Below are 14290 nucleotides of genomic sequence, written 5' to 3' on the forward strand. Positions count from 1 at the left end.
TAAACAATCTTAGATTCAACAAAAATATTAGGAGCTAACAGCACATGACCACTAAACATACAAACACTTAGCTTGATACATACCTTCCTGCAGTAGTTTTCCAAGTCATAAGCTATGAGATAGCCTTTTCAAAATTTCTTTCTTCCCATTTATACTTACAGAATTTGGTGGTATAACAGGGCACGACGATACCAAATCAATTCAACAGAAATAATTGTTTCTTTAAAGAGATGCAGTTTCCCCTGATTTTGCTCCTGTATACCTCCTCTTCACTTGGGTAGCTGCTGCATTCCTTCTCTTTTTCTTCAGTGCTTCTAACATTCTGTTCAATATTTTGCCTATCCTAGAAATTAGGAATATGCTAAACCCTACAAATGTAAAATGCTGAATTATTAAAACCTTATAGATATTGTCAAACATTATGGAGACCAGTTCACTTCCAAACCCAGAGTAGTATAAATGCATCATTTTAATCCTCATTTTTTCTTAAGAGGTTTTATTTATAAAAGTCAATTATTTTCTCCTATTTAAAATAGCCTTTTACAGATTTGAACACTTAGCCTTCCTTAATTAATCTTCTAGTTTTAAGCTAAAGAAGATCAGTGTTTTCAAAGTCCTGATAAATTTTTAGCTTCTGAAGTTACGCTTATAACTGTCATTTGGATAACATTTATCCAGGGGTTCATTGAAAGCTGATGCTCAACACTGAAAGAAGGTACTTCAAAACTGACTGTGTAGGGCAGAACAAAACACCCCAACCCATTCTTCTGTACCCATGTACATTCCCATGTGGTATTTGCTTTTTAGGCAGATTCATTTTAAGCTTGCAATAGGATGTAATTCTTGTATGTTTTTTAAGGATTTTCTATCCAGCCAGATGTTCCCTTTCCTGTAGCTGTAGATCTGACTCTTCCCACGTTGGAACACTCTCATTTCTCAATAGAAAGGGAACTACCTCCTATTTTTTTCTAATAATTTTTGTACTTCATGATAATTACTTCCAATTTTAAGTCTATCTGTCTTTGCTGTCCTTGCTCCCTAGGTCCCATCTTTACATATAACAAAGTAGAGGTGTATTTTCCCTGTGCTGCCATTGGTTCCTTGTGGTCAGAAAAAGCGTTGTTATTGACCTATTGCAAAGTTTAAAAGGTTGAAATTCCCTCCTGACTTCCTGATCCACACTGCAGGGTTTGCTTCAGCCCATCATACTGATTCAGAAGCCATAAATACCAAAATGTAGGGACATTAAAGACCAAAGTTCTTTCTTAGGTCCAACTTCATTTTTCACACAGCTGAAAATAGTTGGAGATAAACTTGAAAATTATGAAAGAGAGATTTGTGGTTTGGGTTGGATACTGGTTGGGTTTGTTGGGTTTTTCTTTTGTTTTCCTTGATACGCCAGGTAGCGAACATCTGGAATTTGTTGTTACAAGAGGTTTAAACTGTGAGGTTTAAAAATGCATCAGACATAGTTCTGGACATCAGGACCATAAAATGATTTTTAAGTAAAAGGGAGTTGGAGGGGTGAAAAGGAGGAGTAGTCCAATGTTGGATACTTTATTCAATGAATACAGGTGCTGGAAAAGCATGAAGGAAATTGACTGCAGTAGCAGACACTCACTGTGCTCTTCTTAAGTAGCATATTCAGTTGTAACTGTTGGAGACAAAAAAAAAAATAGATAAACAGTCTAGACAGATGGTTTATCTAAGCCCATAGGACATATCTTATATATGAGGGAAACTCAATCCATTTCTCATTGATTCAGGTCCAAACCACAAAGTAAATTTGTTCTTGTCTTACAGTCTCATGTTCAGACCACTATACTTAGTCATAACAGAAATATTCATTTTTACACATCATTATTACACCAAAAGTCAGTCCAACAGATAGGGTTGAAAGGAAGTACACAGGAAATCAAATCTTTAAAATAGTCTTCATAATTTTCAATGAAATTAATAAAGGGTGCTACTGCCATCCTCATTGAAACTAGATTTAATCATTCAGTCAGAGAGAGAAAAAACCTAAACCAAACTACATGTACCAGATTTTTGGATACATCTCACAGAAAAACAGTAAAGCAGCAGTTTCAGATATTTTTCCTCTTTTTTTTTTAATAATAACAAATAAGACAAAGCAAAATGAGAAACCTGCAAACCAACTTTGCAGCAGCAAGTTACCATCACTAAGTTTGAATTTGCAGCATGCTTAACTTGGTTACTAAGGTTTTGTTCTCTGCTCAAAAAATCATGACATGTTCCTTTCAAAATGTTGTATGTTTTGTGCTGAATCAAGAGCATTATTGTTGTTATTAGACGTCAGGATACATCCTGAGCACAGACCTAGAAAGATGAGGAACCAACGTCTCTAAGATTTCAAAATTCAGTCCCTAACCTTTTCACTTTTCAAAAACTGCTAAGAGAAAACAAACAAACAAAAAGCAGTGACAACAAATTAAAGAACAAAGGTACACTGATATGGAGATTGCATCAGAGGCCCCACATAATTCCCTCTTTCACTGTCTGGCCAGAAAATTTAATTTTCCTACATACTTAACACTGGGTGGCAGAGGTCCTTGTTCGCTGTGATATAGTGAAAGCCATGCTAGTTTACCCTATTATCATTAAAGAATTTATGCAATAAGAGACATGCTTAGACCAGTTATTGACTGCTTCCTACTTTCAACTCAACCTGTTAATCTGTCTCTGAACAGAGTCTTGATGTTCCACACTTCAGGCTAAACTAGGCAAATGATGCAACTGGTATGAGACCGTCACTGGGCAAAGCAGGCACAAAGTAGAGCACATCTATCATCCTTCTGCTTGCTTATCTCTTTCTAACTTGAATTCAAGCAGCTACTACTGATCTAAAAAGCAGGTAGCATGCTGGGCCTAATCTATTTTTTGAATTCCTATCCCATCACAAACCTACAGCTATACTCCACAGGGACACTTCAACTAATCTGTCCCAGTATAAAATTCTTAAGTGCAAAGGGTAGATCAACAGACCACTTTCAGGAGCAGATTCCAGCTGTGGAACTCAACCTAATCTTCTCTATTGATAATGAACATAAGCCTGAGTGTATTCAAAACTAAAACTAACCTCAGCTTCTTAGTAAGACTCCCTGCAGTGATGGCATCTTCCCATGGTAACCAACTGATCTGGAGAGAGGAGGAGGAGGCAGAGAGACAAGGACGTATACTTTTAAAAGCTCGAAACTGAAAATCTTTTTTTACAAAAAAAATTAAAATTATAGGTTCCAAACTGTGGATTATTACATTAAAATAATTTTCAGAGATGCACAGATGTTACCTTTGCTTACTTTTTCTGCCTTATAATTCTGAGTGGTCAAAAGTTACCCTTTATGTAACTGTATGGCCATTCATAGATATCTCACTTAAGCAGGATAGAGCAAAGTCTATGAGTCATCCTTTCACCCTATTTCTCTGCTCCTTTGAGATATGACCAGTCAGGAGCAGCACCTATGCCATGGAAGGACTCTGGGATGAAGGAACAGGCCAGTATGGTGCTGGGTTCTGAGTTGCCCCAGCTGAGGTTGGACTGTCAGACCACCTGACGATAACTTACTTTAATCTGTTTTATGACTAGTATACAGTCAAGGACAACCTCTCCAAGCCCATGTGCTCAGCTACATGCAAAGAGAAGAAACAAGACAGGATTTTTTTTTCCTGGGACCTGGCCATATTAGGAAGGTAACCTGGTGAAGCTCAGGGAACCCTAACTATATGGTGCTACTACTGAGACTACAAAGACAGCCACAAGAGAGATGAGACAAGCTATGTTATAGTTTAAAAGCATTTTTCTGCTTCTAAGGCATTGCAGATAGCTTCACCACACACCTTTTGCTCTTGGGTTACTCCTAATAAGTTTCTAAGATTTTAGGATGAAAATAGGTGTTTACTAGTGGGTCTATGGAGTTCTAGTATTCTAGTTGATAAAACTGCATAAAAATCAAAATAGTCCAAAGAAATATTTGCTTCCACACAATTCTGAAACTGTTCATTTGACAGGCTAATATCTATAGCCCACAGTTTTGCACTAAAATCTTTAAGGCAACTGGAGGGAATTAGGAGCCATAATTAATTGTAACAATGTCCTTTTATGTTGTAATAGCCTTCTTTCAAATCACATCTTTTTTTCTAAATCCCTATTCCTTTTCTTGCCCTTTTCCATCTATGTTGATCAGCTAAGCCAAAAGGGGTAAGACTCAAATGAGAATGAGATGTATTCATGGATGGAGAAGTATGCACAGCAAGGCTGTTAATATTCATAGAAGATCTTGAAAAGTCATTTGATTTGATTCCCTTTTTTTAAAACAGAACTTCAAAGTCTAGATGTACAGTAGATTCAAAGGATTTTTTTGCACATTGTGTGACCTATTGTTTAGTAAAACTGTGTAACAAATCCCTTGTTAAATTATAATGCTCCGTGCCAGTAGGAATAAAACAACTTTTTGAGTTCAATCTACTCTCAGTCAAGGTCAAAAAAAGCTGGGATCAAACTCAGTGAGTTTTCAAAAGCTTACCCTAAATATACAATATCAAAGTTCATAATTAAGAAGACTCATTTCATCAGCCAACTTCATGCTTGCACAGCAGTGGGAGTAATTATAACACAACTCATTTTTTCAGGTTGGCTTGAACACTTGACCTTATAAGCAAACTCCTTTTTTCACCCTTCCTAAGATGCAAAGCCAAACCATTTGCTTTTAACAAAACAGAGCTGTCAGTTTGACATTTCAAAGCATGTTTAAATGCTTTCTTTCATTAAAAAGATAGTTTATCTTTAAATAGACATTTACAGGCTATTTCTACTAATTTTTACCATGCAAAGATTAAAAAAAAAAATGTTTCTGCTTTCTTGACATTTTCTTAAGGTCATCAGTTGAACTGTATTTGTTCTAGCCTTTAGAATACATAGAAATCCTCAAATCCAAGCAAATGCCAGGATGCCTCAAGGGCATTGTTGCCTTGATATTCCTCTTGCATCATACCGACATTTTCTGACCAAAGAATGTGAAATCCAAATGGAGAACTACAATTGTTTTCAACAGTAGTCATGTGTGGGCAGATATTCATCAAAACTAACTGAACAACAGAAAGTGTAAAATAAATAGGAGAAGACCTCATCTCCCTTCTGTCATCCCAGAATTAAGGCTCCAGTCTAAAGCCAAGCATCTGATGGTTCATTACAGTCAATGAAAAACAAAACAGACTTCTTCCAAAGAGGAAGTATTTTTCCATTTCTTTGGCACTTTAGGACATGTGCTGAAATATTTCTCTCTGTTAGGGACAGAAGGAGACTATATGCTAACTTTGAGGTGCCTAAAGTTACAGAAAAGAAGTCTCATGTTGAGACTCTAAAGTAGAATAGCTGTTCCTGGGGAGATCCAATGCTGTAGGGGGATGCAAAATAAATACAGGTGGAAAGAGGGACAGGACAGGAACTTAGTCTCCAGCATGGCCATTTGATTATCAAAATGGAGCAAACATTATAGTGGCATAATTGATAAAATAAGGGGAGTATTTGATTGTTGACTGATAATGCTTTCATACTCAAATTGCTGTATTATTCATCTTTTGGGCTCTCTATTGAGCAAAAAAGAAAGCTACGACAAAAGGTGATTAGACATGTCAATAGGTTTTACTGGAGAATTATCAAATAAGTGAATGAAAAAAAAATTCACATTACAATTGATTAAGTCAGACTAAAAATTTGTTAGGTCCTTAATGTTGTCATCTTGCTTCTGGAGTGATTTCTATTAAAGTACTTTGATTTCTATCTGAGATGTTTGGACTGTCAAAATCAAGCCATATAGAAATAGGATATTGCTAGATGATCTGATCTTCTGATTGAGTTTTGGGATGCAGTCATCTGTTGGGAAATATGCCATTAAAAAAGCTGTGTGATCTACAAAGTGTGAAAGTAGACAGATTAAGCGAAGGAAATAGCATTTGAGACACATGTGGAAAAAGCTTAAAAAGTAGAGGTAGACCAAAAAACAGATTAAGAAGATTCCAGAAAGCAAAGAAAAAATGTACATTTTTTTTCCCCAAAAAGAGAAAAACCCTACATTTCATCAGATGATTATAAAGTCTTTTTAAAGTAACCCTAACTAGAGTAATAACTTCACGGAGTCAAAAGCTTCTCATTCAGTACCCCTAAGCCCAGAAAAACCTGACATCTCCCCAGCCACCACATTTTTTTTCCTGCCAATGTTTTAAATTCTGAAAACTAAAAACCAGTTTGTCTCTTTCTAGTTAAAGAACCTCTCTTATGGAAGTCTACATTGTGAGACGAACTTCCTAACAGTTTTGGTGATCTGAATAATCTGTTATACATAGGTGGAACTGACTCTTTCATGGTATTTCAGCAGTAATGCATTCAAAGTATTCTGGTTGCCAAAGTGAACAGATATTGCTCAACAAGTAAAGGTTACTATTTTATCAAGTAGAAATAACATTTTGAGGTTCATTGTTTTTTTGCCTTTAGAGAGAGCATGCCATTTTTCTACCCTTTTTTCTTTGCATTGCAAATACAAGTTTTTGCAATGTGTATTTTTGATAATCATAACTTTATGAGGATTTTAATGTAACACAGTGAAGTGCCTTGCTGGACTCTGTATGACCTTGCTTTCATTATTTAATTTTTATTTCCTTTTTTTTTTTTGTTTTGAATATTTTTGTTGGGTTTTTTTTGTTTGTTTTTAGTGAACTAGAAGATATTTCTGTGGAACTGTTATGTTTTTTATGTTAATTCCTGTAATTGCTATGTGTATCATGTTATATTTACAAAACATACTAACTCTGCCATGTAAAAATGTGGGCAGGTGGGTATTTTAAAGGTCCAATTTTATTGTAGATAAAAAAAAAGCCATTTAACAAAATCTCACACAGAAAATCTCTGATTTTATCATGGATGACTAACATAGCTAATATTAAGCATTAAAATCCAACATCACTTCATTTCCTCTCTCCCAGACTAGATTTAGAATTCTGCTCCCAAGAACACCTCCCAAAAAAACCCCAACCCTGCTCAAGGAGGGGAGAAACATGAAGCATTTTACCTCCAATTATGAAATCTTCTGAATTAGAAATGTAGATACCTGAGACAAAGTGCACACCTATGTCTATCTGATTCAAACAATAGTTCTGATCATAAGAGATCTTCTTCCAGTTATGCAGGACTGATTGTATGTCCAGATCAGGTTTTCAAAGACTGTCATGAAATGGTTTCAATAAGAGTCTCAGATTTTCATAAACTAATGAAGCCCTCAGAGTTCCCTTACTCACACGTCACTGCAGTGTGTGTGCTGCACTGCATTCTAAATGTATTATGAGATGGCTTTTTTAGCAAACCAGATGTGAAAACTACCCACAAGTTGATCCATTCCTTCTTTTGGAACCATGTTTATGGTTTTAATTTAAACAGCTCTATTTTTCCTTTGCACATGTCACAAGAATTAAATGGAAATGAGACAACTGTGTTCCAGGTATTCAGGTATTCTTTCTTCTATAGCTAAATATCAGTCATTCCATCCAAGTGGTCTGATTTTCACAAGTATCATGTTTTATGGGCTACTAAATTTAGTTTATCTGAGTGTAACATTTGATTTCTCTAATATTTAAAACTCAGAAAATTGTGTCTAATTTCTCTATAGGCATTCTTATTGCAAATGGTAAATGCCTACCTGGGGATGAAGAAATTCCAGATTTATTCACTGTAAGCTTCTTGTGCAGTAAATCCAAACTACTCAGCTGAATCAACAGCAGGCTAGAAAGAGAGCACCAACCAAGGTACGATTTCCACATGAGAGATGTGCAAGAGGCACTGTACTTATCTTGTATATAGAGTGCTGATTGTCTTTTACAAAATAATGAACAGATAATATTTCCATTGATATTTTTTCTCATGAATCTTGCTGGTCTATCACATGATTTTTTTTTTAAATGGTACCATGTATGTAGCCTTCAGCATTACATAATTAGGAAAATAAAGTAGCACCTAACTTTCTCTCTTTTATTAACTACAGAGGTTTCTGCTTGACTTTTATTAAAACAAGGAAGAGGTAGTTGTGTTTATCTTTTTTGCCACCTGTTTGAGGTAACAATTCTAGGAAGTTGCAAAAATTAGAATTACATTATGACATTCATTATGTATTCTTATTTCAAAGAAGAAAAAAATGGCATGAAGTAACATATCCTATTAATCACAGAGATTTGAATCCATCTAATCTTTTTCTATAATTTTGGCTAGACATCTATTATAATGTCAAATACTATTAGTGAAGCTTTAGCTACTCAATACATGCAGCACAAGTTCTTGCATGAGAATTGACACAACAGAGCTATAAGACAATAAAAGGGCAGCAGGGCCTGTGGCCTCTGCTCTCCAATTCTGTAATGTGAAGAAAAAGCGAATTCACTAGGAGCTGTCAACTCTAAAACATCTCAGTTCAACGTGATTTCACCAAAGATCAAATGGAAAAGGCTAATCTTGTTTTCTAGACACTTAAATCCCATTTTCCCAGGCAGATTTACCCCAGGTTCATCCAAATGTGTCTTAAGCAGAATATCTTATTCTGAAGTGTCTTTTTTTTTCCTAATACAACAGGCACAATAGCACTGAATACATCAGTGTCACAGTTATTGTTTCCAAAGATCAGGCAGAAGGCCACAAGACATCTATGGAAAGTAGAAAGCCTGTCTCTAACATTCTTACAGTACATTAGTATTTTATTGAAATATTTATTTCTATTTGCATATCAAAAATTTTCAGCATGATACCTTTCCACACTTGTAATCATCCTGTATTGGTAGAAAACAACACAATCCTTTAGTAGTTTTTCCTAGGGCCTTTAAGTTCTTTTTGCTTTTGTTTAAATAATAGATTGACAGGAATGCAATTTACTAATACTTGGTGTTTTGTACATGAAAAATATCCTGCTGCTCAGTCAAACGCATGCTGCCATAATAGTTAAAATGAGATGAATAAACCATGTAGCCAAAATGTTGCTTAAGATTGGTTACCTACAGAAAAACTGTAAGGATCCTGCAAATATGGAATTTTAAAAGTATTTTCCTCTTTTGGCATCCAATATTTAACTCTGACAATTGCTTTGTCCCACTCTAAAGATTTTCCATCTTCATTTCTGTGATTTTTTCCCATTTCTCTTTAGTATGATTTTATTTTTGATACAAAAACCAAAGTTTTAAAATGAAGTAACAACTATGTTGTATTGAATTAGCAGAAAAATTTACCAAGTATTTGCCTGCAAATCTGACTCAAGTCCCAGTGTTTGTAAGTTACACTTTGGATATAATTTAGAGCCTTGTGTTCACTTTTTGCCTGGGGGATGGGGTTGAGGCAGAAAACAATACTCTGATAGTAATTAAATCCAAAATTAACTAAAAATCAATAAAAAAGTTTTTCACTATCCTCAGTGAGAAAGCTTCATGCCTAGTGATCTGCTCTTTAGGCAGAACATGATGAAGAAATCTGGAGATATTTTGGGTTTACAAATGCATTGATCTTGGCAAAACTGATGGCAACATAGCACTGGTGTTTTGTGTTGCAAAACCAATCACTAATTCTCCATCATGTTCAGTCCTGCATTGAAAGCAAGGGAAGTGTTCCTTTTCCAGCTTGGCATACTCAGCAACATATCTTTCTATTTCTTCATTCTATAGGAATGAAAATGTAATTTAAGGACAAGATGAGGCTTACACTAATCTGATTCTGTCATTACAAAAGTGCTTCATTTTCCTTCTAAAAATGAGTGCTTATTTTGAATAGAAGAAAACAAGCCAAGAATCTTGACAGTTTGTACTATTTTAACAAACAGCTCCCAGAAGAATACTTCTTCTTAAACTGTGGAAACTTACAGGTGTGTATGTTCAGAAGTGGAGGGCGAGGGCTTAACTGTTTTCCCTTTGTTAAAAAAGGACTTTTTTTCTATATTTTCCCCCCCTCTAATCACAACTGATGGAGCAGGAAAAACCTCATATACCACTCTACGCCTCTGGAAATATTTATACCTAGTTCTGAAAGCAAAACAAGAAAACTACCAAAATATTCCTCCTCCCTTAAATAAAACATGCAAAATAACGTTTTGCTACTTTGAAGAAGAGGAATAGCAAAAACAAGTGCTATACAATATGGGAAATTTGCTAAAATAACAGGATTTTTCTCTTCAGATACCAAGCATCAGATTTTTTTTCTTTTAAAAGAAATGTAATAATTCTTTCTTGAACTTTGTATGAATAAAAAATTTGTAAAAGTGATTTAGCAGGGTTTGCAAAGCCTTAAAAGTCCATCAAAAGCAGGGAATTCTTGCCAGCCTCTGTAAAGCTCCAACAATACAGTTAAAGATGACTACTGGGAACCCACAGCAAACCACCATGGAGCATGAGCCAAAAACCAAAACCACATATTACCAAGTTCTTCCTTGGTATCACATAAAATATAAGTACAAATTGAGAAAGATGGGAGTCTATTATTTTATGGGGTAATGGACAGTGTACTACCTCAGCCCATAAACTGAAGGTACCGGAGTTTATAAGATTGAATGTTTGGTTTTAAGGTTGCATATTAAGTAATTTTAATGACACTGCTTTGACCAGGCAGAGAAAAATTGTGAAATGTATAATTAGTGTTGCAAAGAAAATGCAATCCTAGCCAAGAACTTTTATGTGTGACTCTGAAATTGAATTCTTTGAAAGGAATTTGCATTTGGGACAAAACTCCCAAACTTTCTGGCTGCTAAAAATTAGGGAAAATGCCAAAAATACCAACAAACAAAACAAACACATTCATCAGAATAAAGAGATCTAATAAACTTGTAAATAAATAATGAGTGATTTCAGTAAAGGCAAAAAAAAAAAAATAGAAAGAAAAGCCCAAGCAGTTAACAGATTAAAATATCTTTACTTTCTTCATTAAAAATAAATACATCAGCTATTTTACCTCTCTTTACCTCCACAGTATTTTAACTTAAAAAACAGTAGAATAAGTAATCAATAGAAGAAACTAGAATAATAACAGTACTAGATTAGGCAGCATGTATCAAACTAGATTAATTATTTTGCTGATATGTAACAGACAGTACTAGAATTTTTGTTTTTATTTCCTACTTAAAAGAAGTGAATATGAATATATTGTTTTCCAATCAGAATAACTATGAAAATTATATAAAAAATCAATAAAGGAGACCACTAAGGACATGAAAGATTTTTTAGGAGATGCAAAATTCTCTCTGATGCAATGCATTAGTAATTTTAAAAGTGATCAAATCAACATATAATTGTCTTTGCAGATGATATTGCTTATTTAGGTTAAGTGAGAGATAATAACTTCTTTGAACCAAAAGTGACTGAGAAGCAATAAACATGAAAATCGTAAGGCCTTTTTCAGAAGCTGTATCCTCACAGAAATGGTTCTTTTTCAGGGAAGAAAGACTTTTTTTCTAGAGGTAAACTCTGAAAGGCTTTCCTACTTTCTGTTTTCTTCTGAGGTATTAATATTTCTGGAATAGATGCAGCTTGTATGTTGAGCAGAAATCCTGGGGCAAAAAGGCCTCTCTGGCCTGCTATCTTGACCATTACAGTAACCAGCAGCAGGAAGCTGAGGAAAATGAAAGCAAGAACATAGCTATACTTTCTCAGAATATTATCTAAACCTCAGCAAGATGCAGCTTAAAAACTTCTTAAGCAGAAACATTATCTATTTTTCTATGTAACAGTTCTTATTTTTCTTCCAGGAATCTGAACTGTCATACTTTGAGATCATGTAGATTTTTGCTATCCATAACACCGTGTGGCAGCTCAATCAGTTGTATGAAGAAACGTCTTCCTTGGTTTGCTCTGAATACTACTAGTTTTATTTTATGCCCCTCATTCTTATGACAGAACTGAAATAAATCCTATCCACCTTTCCTCTACACTTCATTTTGCAAGCTTCTTTCCCTAAATTCTTTAGTTTTCTTTCTTTGTGAAGGATCCTAGCCAGTATGCTTTTTACTCATGAAGATGATGGTTTTATACATTTTGTCATCCTTCTCTAAACTGAAATGAGTAAAAAAGAATTGTATACAGGTCTCATATGTTTGTTGCAGATAAAAGTAATCACAGTGGTATTTTCTATTTAATTTCTTTATTACATTCCTAATAATTTGTAACATTGGTTTCTTCCCTTATTACTAATCATTAAGTCAAAGAAATATTCCCTATATAGTTAAAAAATTTGCTCCTGAAGAGGAATCTAAATAAACAAATGTTTGCTTTCATATTGGAAGTCATACAGCTTTTTGTGCCAAGCCTATGACTCAATTTTAAAGTTAGGGATGCTTTACTAAATATCTAAAGTAGAAATCAAGCAATGTTTGAAAAAATAGTGCTCAGTTTGCTAATATCACACAACCTGCCCTTGGTAAGCAGTAGTGTTAGTGTTTCCATGACTGCATACTGATGCTGCAATAACTTGTTCTTCCTAAACTTCAACCTGACTCATACAGACCATCCAGAATCTTCTTCAGAAATAAGACACCCTAATGCTTTAGGCCTTCATTCTGTGGACAAGAAGTGGTCTAACAACACACTGTAGCACCTGAAAAGGACTACCAGTGCTATTGCAGCTAGAATAAGGTCAGGCACCCTGTTACTGTCACCCCACATGCACCCCATAGCCTTTTCCTGGGTAATGGAGAGTAATTTATAATAATGCCCTGTGTGAGCCAAAGCTTGCAGCAGCAGAGTGATCTCCTGCAAAAGCTGCTGATGTTGTATCAGTCCGTGTATCAGAGGCCGTTTTGCCCAATGAGCAACTGACAGTGACATCTGTCACAGCCATTCAACTGATGGTCATTTCTGGAAAATTACATTCATAGGACAAGATGTGCATACAGGAGATAAAATATTCAGTTGGGTTGTGGTCAAGATGTTTCCTGCTGCCAGCTCTCAAAAGATTTACAGTTTTCAGTTTGACTTTTCTATTATACAAACTCATATTTTTAAGTGATCTTCTCTTTGAATTTCGGGTTAGTTAAAGAGCAGAAAATCTTAACAAACCAACTAAAATGGAGTCTTGTTGCAATCCTTACATTGCCTTTACTTCAGATATTTGGCTCCAGGAAGCTTAAAATAAATGAAAAAGCAATGGTAGAAATGACAGCATTTAATGTAGCAGAAATAAAGGATAACTAACAAACTAAAGCAAGTACTAATAAAAAGAAGAAATTGATTTGTAATCAGTGAGAGCAGCACTCATTGAAACAAACCATACTAAACGTCCTCCAGTTAGATATAGATATTTTTGAATACTAGATATTTTGAATGAATGCTCTAGGTTACAAAACTCAAGATAACAAATTCTTACACATAGTGTTATGCTGGACTGATCAGCTTTAAATCTGGAAAATAAAAATAACTATTTTATTGCTTTCCCTCTTCCAAATCCCTGTAATGTTTCCTAGTAAAACAGGGTATTTACACATCAGTACTATGTGCATCTTTTAATGAGATTACCTTGTTCTCCTAGCCCACAAAATACAAAATGTGTGGCAAGGATCTGAAAGGCCTATAGCCTTTTCTCAGAAGATATACATATGACCATGTCATATTTATTTGTACTTTTTGGCATCAAAAACACTTGGAAAGAGAGCCTATAAACCAGAAAATATGTGTTACTCTTGAAGCTCACAGCACCAAAATTTGTAAGTAATATGGTATCTGAAATACCAGTACAATTTTAACTGTGTTCATTGTAGAAGTCCTGTGCATTTCAAGTAAGAGCTCTTGTAATACAAATTATCAAACCACCAGTTGTAGTTTCCTGTACTTCCACTTCCTTGCTTCTCCTTTTCAGTTGCCCAGCATGGAACATCCATAGGAGTGCAGTTCAAGTGACATAAATGAATCCATATGCACTGGTGAACTCACTAGCTAATTTGTCCAAGTGAATAGTAACCAAAAAAGCAGGACATAAGCCTCATTTTTGCAATTTTTTTTACTTCTTGGTTTGTATTTGAAGTGCCTCTGAGGTACTACCTAACAAGAAGAGTTCTGAAATGAATACTAAAACTGTGAACTTTATAGAAGTGAAATATAATTAAGAAGAGGAGTCAAGAGGCTCTATTAGCTTTTTGGAATACTCTGACATAATTTGCTAATACATGTCAACATATGTTGAACCATATATTATGCCACTATTGACCACTATGTAAAATGTTTTATGATACAAATTATATCTGTGGTCATGGCTGAGATTCATGAAGTT

The 14290-nt window shown here is 34.8% G+C and overlaps 1 protein-coding gene across 2 annotated transcripts in view; it reads right to left on the reverse strand.

Annotated features, from left to right (window-relative positions):
* Nucleotides 1–14290, reverse strand: part of VEGFC (vascular endothelial growth factor C) — a 191712-nt gene that overhangs the window by 73422 nt on the left and 104000 nt on the right. The window contains exon 1 of one of the 2 annotated variants that reach the window (XM_036382279.2): nt 1622–1649. The exons of the other annotated variant lie outside the window; for it this stretch is intronic. Within the exon in view, the coding sequence (XP_036238172.1) occupies nt 1622–1642 (21 nt within the window). The 5' untranslated portion in view covers nt 1643–1649. Of the gene's footprint in view, nt 1–1621; nt 1650–14290 lie in introns of those variants that run through there. 2 annotated transcript variants of the gene reach the window in all.

This window comes from Molothrus ater, chromosome 4 (genome assembly GCF_012460135.2).
Source record: "Molothrus ater isolate BHLD 08-10-18 breed brown headed cowbird chromosome 4, BPBGC_Mater_1.1, whole genome shotgun sequence".
NCBI lineage: Eukaryota > Metazoa > Chordata > Aves > Passeriformes > Icteridae > Molothrus > Molothrus ater.